Below are 5,514 nucleotides of genomic sequence, written 5' to 3'. Positions count from 1 at the left end.
CTACGCGCAGGGCGGGCACACGACCAGCGGCAGCGACCAGACCAACTGCTCAACTGACTGCTTGCCGCCGCCGCCCCGGCCGCCCCTGGCGGGCACCCCGAGCGTGAGCTCGAACCGCAGCGCCCATCGGTGCGCGACCAGCGGCGTGCGGAACGAGGGGTGCGCGTTCGGCGGTATTGAGAACGTGAACTGGCCTGTCAGCAGGTGTGCCGTCGTCTGCTGCTGCTCCGAGTAGAGCGTGCGCGTGGCGCAGACGGCGCCGGCGGCGGGGCCGTCGGCGCCGGGCGGCGTGGCGGGCGGCTTGGCGGCGCGGTGGGCGTGGGCGGGCTGCACCTCCTCCTCTGACTGCAGCAGGGCAACCACCTTCGGCGGGAAGATTGGAAGATTGTATTGGTTATTGTGGAGGGGTGTCGTCATCAATATGTGGGTGGCAAGCGGCTGAGGTGAGGGATGAGGATGACGCGTTCGTGTGGGGAGGGGCGGAGGATGGCGGGGCGCAGTGGGAGATATGGGCCATATAAGGATGATCGCCAAGACGCAAGCGATGGAATAGACATGGGAACGCGTGGCCGCTGTCAGCCGCGCTGGGCAGGCCGCTCTTTAGGGCGCCCAGGCGCGCGACGACCCAGTGGGTGCACGACCAGGCGCCGGCCCCCGGCGCCGCGGCGATGCCCCGCACCTGCAGGCACGACGGCTGCGTCGCAGGGTCGGCCGCAGGCCCGTGGGCGGCCCGCAGGTCTAAGAACACGCCCAGGGTGGCGCCCGGCTGGAGGGGCGTGTCCATCGGCGGCTGCAGCGTGACTCGGACCAACGGGCGGTCGCCAGCCCTGGGGTGGGGGAGGGTGGCGGCGGCGGTGGCCGTGTCGGTGGTGGAGGTGCCGGATTGCGTGCGCGTGTGCTTTGTGAGATAGCAAGCGAATCGCAGCGAGAGGAAGAGAGGGAGGAAGAGAGACAGAGAGAGCATACGTGTGAGTGTGTGTGTGTGGGTGGGTGGGTGTGAGAGCGGTTTGTGTGTGGGTGCGTGTGTGGGTGCGAGTGCGAGGATGCGGATGGGCTTGGACGTGGGCAATTTGCTTGCGGGGGTGTAAAGGGGTGAGACGATATGCAAAAAGCCCCCGGAGAGCAGTTGGTCGTGGGTGCAACTGCAAAGCATTATGACATCCGGGCCACGGCTGCAACTGACATGCGCATGGCCTATCCGTCACTGGAGGCCGCCCGCCCGCGCACCGCAGGTTGTATGTGCGCGGCACCATGCTGGCGCGCTGCTGCAGCGTCAGCCTCCCGCCGCTGGAGCCCGCGTGGGCGGTCGAGTCAGCCAGGTAATCGTCAGCTTCCCCTTGTTCTGCTAGGCTGGCGCTCTCCAGGCTCGGCTGCTGCAAACCCTGCTGCTGCTGCTTCTGATCTCCTCGCTGCGCCTGGTCTTGCTGCTGCAGGTCCCCCTGAGGCAGCTGCTGCTGCTGCCCTGCCGGCTGCCGAGACAGCGGCTGCAGCGACCCATCGGCGGCGATGGCAACCTCCTGCAGGAAGTTACGAAAGGGAAAGCTTCAGCGTGTGGCTCGTCGTTGCCTCTGCCCACCGGGTGGGTGCCCTTACCAAGCGCCACCACTGCAGTCGGCCGCGGCAGGCAGGCAGCGGATGGCACGAAAAGCATCGCGCAACCTGCGGGGCGCCGCGCTGCGCCACCGACGAGCGGGGAGCGCTCGCGCAGGCAGCGCCGCGGCCGGAGAAGCCCCACCTCCCACTTGGCGCGCACGTCCTGCACCCCCAGCCGGTACTCCAGCAAATCAGGCTCCGGCTGGTGGTCCGCCCCCTCAGCTGCCGCCGCCGCAGCAGCTGCCGCCGCCGCCGCCGCTGCAAACGCCGCGCCCTGCGCGCCCTGCAGGCTGCCCGCCGCCGCCAGCGCCGCCGCCGTCGGCGTCGCCGCGCTCGGGATGGAGCCTGAGAGGCCCATGCTGGCGCGACGCCCGTCGATGCCGGCCGCTGCGCCGCCGGCGGGGCGCTCGGCCTTGGGCCACACCAACAAGGGGCAGGCGGCCTGAACGGCCACGGGCGCGGCGCCGCTGCCGGGGCCTGCGGCCGAATCAGCGGCGAGGCATTGGTTGCGCGACATGGCTAAGAGCAACCCGACATGGCCAAAGACCCTCCCACACGGCCGCCTCTGGGTGCAACCACCGCAGCTGCGCGCCGCTGGCCGCCGTCGGCCCAGCAGCGGCGTGGCGGCTGCTTCGTATTGGCAAGGTGCGACTCAGCATCCTAGACTGGTGACTGTGCGTGACGAGATCGCGCCCGCCGTGCGCCGCTCACCCGCAACAGTGCCCCTGGCCGTGACTTGGTATAGGTAGTGCACCGCGCTGCCCTTGAAAGTCGGGGGGATGCGCGAGGGCAGCCGGAACCTGGCGCGGCGCGCGTGAGCCGGGGAGTGCAAAGGGCGCCTGAACTGAGCTGCGGGGGGGCGTGCACATGCACGCCGACGCCCGTCTCGCGGGTGCGTCCTGACGTGGCACGTGCGTGCTGCCGGTCGCGCGACGGTCTCAGGATCAGGCCCGTTTAAAGGCCGCATTGTTTCGGACGGTCTGCGGCGGCGGTTGCTGCTCTTTTGGGGGGCGGGGCGCACCGAACAGTGTACGCCTTCACTACGCCGGGCCGCCACGGCTCGTCCTCCGCGATCTGCAGCCTCCCAGTTGTAAACACCGTCCGCACCAGCCGCTGAGAGGGCGAGGGCGGGCACAGATGGGGGGCAGCCGTCCGCGCGAGCCTCCGTGAGAGGCCACGAGGCTGGGGGGCTGGGGGGTCCCCAAGAGTTGCTGCCCCACGCACGCTGCACGTGGCCCCGCATGCGCTCACCTTGGTCTCCTTGTGGGCCGGCAGCTGCGGGTGGTACAAAGTGCTGACCCAGCCGGGATCGACTCGCTCCGAGCCACTGCATTCGATGGACAGCGTGACCCTGCCTGCGTCGCCCGCGTCGGCTCCGCCGCCGCCAGCGCCCCCATCCGCCGCCCGCTGGGCCTGATCAAGGGGATCGTGATCTGTGTCATGTAGCGTTTAACAAAGCAATCTCATGCATTCACGGGCTACGCACCTTGACCAAGATCTTCACTATTTCCCCCGGGAGGTAGCTACGGCGGTGCAGCGCTATAGAGACGTCCATGACCAGCCCCTTATATTACTCCATACCCCTCCGTCGCTGATCACGTGCCGGGACTGTGGCTAACAGTGTGTTCCAACCGTACTAGAAGGCGTGTAACACAGGAGTCTGGATACCACGGTATAATACCTCCCAGCACGTACGGTATCGCAGCTGGCTAGGGGCAGAACCCAGGGCGGCTGCGTGTGCATGCTGATACCGTAATGACATGAGCAAGTGACGGCAGGACTGTCGCTTGCCCTGCTCGTGCTGGCGCTGGACAGGCAATTACAAGTATGGGATCATGTGCATAAGGAGTTGCAAGCACCATGCATGCCGTTGAGATGGCGACGGAGTTGACCTGCTCCCTGCCGGCCCAGATGGATCAAGCTTCTTGTACAAGCACACGTGCGCCATCACTCTGCCTTTTTGCCACCGCCCCCGATGCGGCCGCCCGTTGCCTGGTCGTAGTCACGGCGCAGGCGGTCGTGCTCTGCCAGCAGCCGGTCATACTCGCGCTCCAGCCCCTGGGTCCCCGAGGTGAACGCAGCGCACGCTCATGTCAGGAGCGGCTTGCGGCCGTATGCGCGCGCAACGACCACTCCAAAATGAATGCACTCCGCATGACACAGCAGGCTGCACAAACACGCTCAGCACAGGCCCACACTCAAAAGCAGGGGCCATGATGCCGGGGTGAAGCACTGGTCCTCCAACACCCTGGACACAACATTGTGAAACCCCCCCGCACGTGTCCTCTGGCCCCGCCCACCTTGCTCTGATCCCTCATCGCTTCGACCTGCGCCTGCGCCCCCCTCCTCGCCGCCGCCGCCTCGTCCGCCGCCGCCTGCAGAGCCGCCTTCTCGCGAATCAACGCGTCCACCTGCCCGCGCAGCCGCGCGGCCTCGTCGCCGCCGCCGCCGTCACCGCCGCCGCCGGCCGCCTTGCTGGACGTGGCCCGGGTGTACTCGGCTTGTAGGCCCTTGGCCTGTCGGGGCGACACACGCGGCGGCAACGCTGAGAATGACACACGGAAGGAGAAATGGCCAGTTGCAGGGCCGCCGCCAATGATGCCGCCTGCCGCAGGCGAGAGAGCGGCTCCTGCTGACGGGCTGATACGCGCCTGCATCTCCAGCGTCGAGCACGGAAGTGCACGCGCCGGCAGCCCCGCGCCCACCTGCCTCTGCAGCACCTCCAGGTTCAGCTTGGCTTTGTCGGCCGCCAGCTGCTCCGCGGCCAGGGCGCGCGACAGGAACAGCAGCGCCAGGTTGGACACGCCCAGCACCAGCGCCAGGAGGGCCCGCAGCTCCTCAACGTTGAGGGCCAGCGCCCTGCGCGCAGCCGGCCGGGTGTACGCTGGTGCGTTGTGGCGTGTATTTGCTCCAGCAGAAGGGGAGTTGGGGGAGCGCCGCTTGGTCTGTGTGTGTTGCGGGCGGCCTGCTGGGTTGCGTGGTCGTGGCGCCAGGCAGCGCGGGCGGCTTGATCAGCGTGGATTGCCTGGTGCAGTCTCACCTGTCCCCGTACTGGGATCCCTTTTTCAGGGACTCCATCACGCCATAGAGCTGGATCAGCGAGGAGACGGTCATGGCGCCCACCGCGCCGGCCACGGTCAGCACCGCCGACTTGGCGGCCGCGTTGCCACTCGCCGCGGTTAGCAGCTTGGCGACCGGCGCGGACGCGGCGCGCGGCAGCAGCAGCGCCAGGCCGATGACGGCCTGGAGCGCCAACATTACCGCCAGCGGTAGCAACACTGCCAAATCCATGGGTGCACCAGTTAAGATGGGTAAGCAAACAGAGTTCTCCCTGCGTGGTGCAACCTCGCCGTGCAGCACAGGGCGGTGGACTTGTAGTCGCAGCGCCGCGACGCCAGCGAGCCGGGGTGGATCGAACAGTTGGATCACGCCACTTCGCCAAATGGATGCTGATATAAATGCGGGTTTGTGTGGCAGCGGCAACCGAACGGATCCCGCCTACGGTCTTGCACAAGTATGATCTGTGGGAACAGCACGTTGCACGTCATTTCCACAACATGTTATCCAGCATCCACATCGAGTGAGTCGTGCAGTGCAAGCTGGCATCTTTCCAGCTCCCGTGGTGAGGTGTCACCGCCATGTCACTCCAAGTCGAGAGCAGGGCCAGGTCGTGAGCCGGGGAGGTGAGCGGCGCGTGGCGTCGGTCGCTGACCACTCCCAATCGCCTATGCTGTAGCTATAACCTTGGTTGATGGTTACAAGCTGTCCTTGGTAGGTACAAGGGCGGACTTGTCATATGGTGGAAGGGGGTCTGTTGTGTCAAGTGCCAACGTTTTTGAGAGCAAGCAGGTTTGCAGTTGGCAGCAGGCGTACTGTGAGGACCCGTGCATCCAGGATGCAACGGCCCTTATCGTGGGAACA

At 67.0% G+C, this 5,514-nt stretch overlaps 2 protein-coding genes across 2 annotated transcripts; both read right to left on the bottom strand.

The window, feature by feature from the left end:
- MNEG_3090 (hypothetical protein) lies at positions 1 to 3,148 on the bottom strand (the record flags this gene model as incomplete). The annotated part of the gene is made up of 8 exons (XM_014048439.1): positions 1 to 363; positions 680 to 827; positions 1,228 to 1,517; positions 1,736 to 2,070; positions 2,305 to 2,393; positions 2,615 to 2,706; positions 2,845 to 3,006; positions 3,080 to 3,148. 8 exons carry the CDS (start codon positions 3,146 to 3,148, stop codon positions 1 to 3), a joined length of 1,548 nt encoding a protein of 515 aa, XP_013903893.1.
- Positions 3,149 to 3,540: 392 nt separating this feature from the next.
- Positions 3,541 to 4,851, bottom strand: MNEG_3089 (hypothetical protein; the record flags this gene model as incomplete). The annotated part of the gene is made up of 4 exons (XM_014048438.1): positions 3,541 to 3,651; positions 3,894 to 4,109; positions 4,299 to 4,452; positions 4,634 to 4,851. The coding sequence occupies 4 exons, from the start codon at positions 4,849 to 4,851 to the stop codon at positions 3,541 to 3,543; spliced, it is 699 nt and encodes a 232-aa protein (XP_013903892.1).
- Positions 4,852 to 5,514: the final 663 nt, after the last annotated feature.

The sequence above is a fragment of the Monoraphidium neglectum genome (assembly GCF_000611645.1).
Source record: "Monoraphidium neglectum strain SAG 48.87 unplaced genomic scaffold scaffold00374, whole genome shotgun sequence".
Classification (NCBI taxonomy): Eukaryota; Viridiplantae; Chlorophyta; class Chlorophyceae; order Sphaeropleales; family Selenastraceae; genus Monoraphidium; species Monoraphidium neglectum.
Note: the sequence above shows the minus strand (reverse complement) of the source record. Positions and strands in the feature narration are given on the sequence as shown.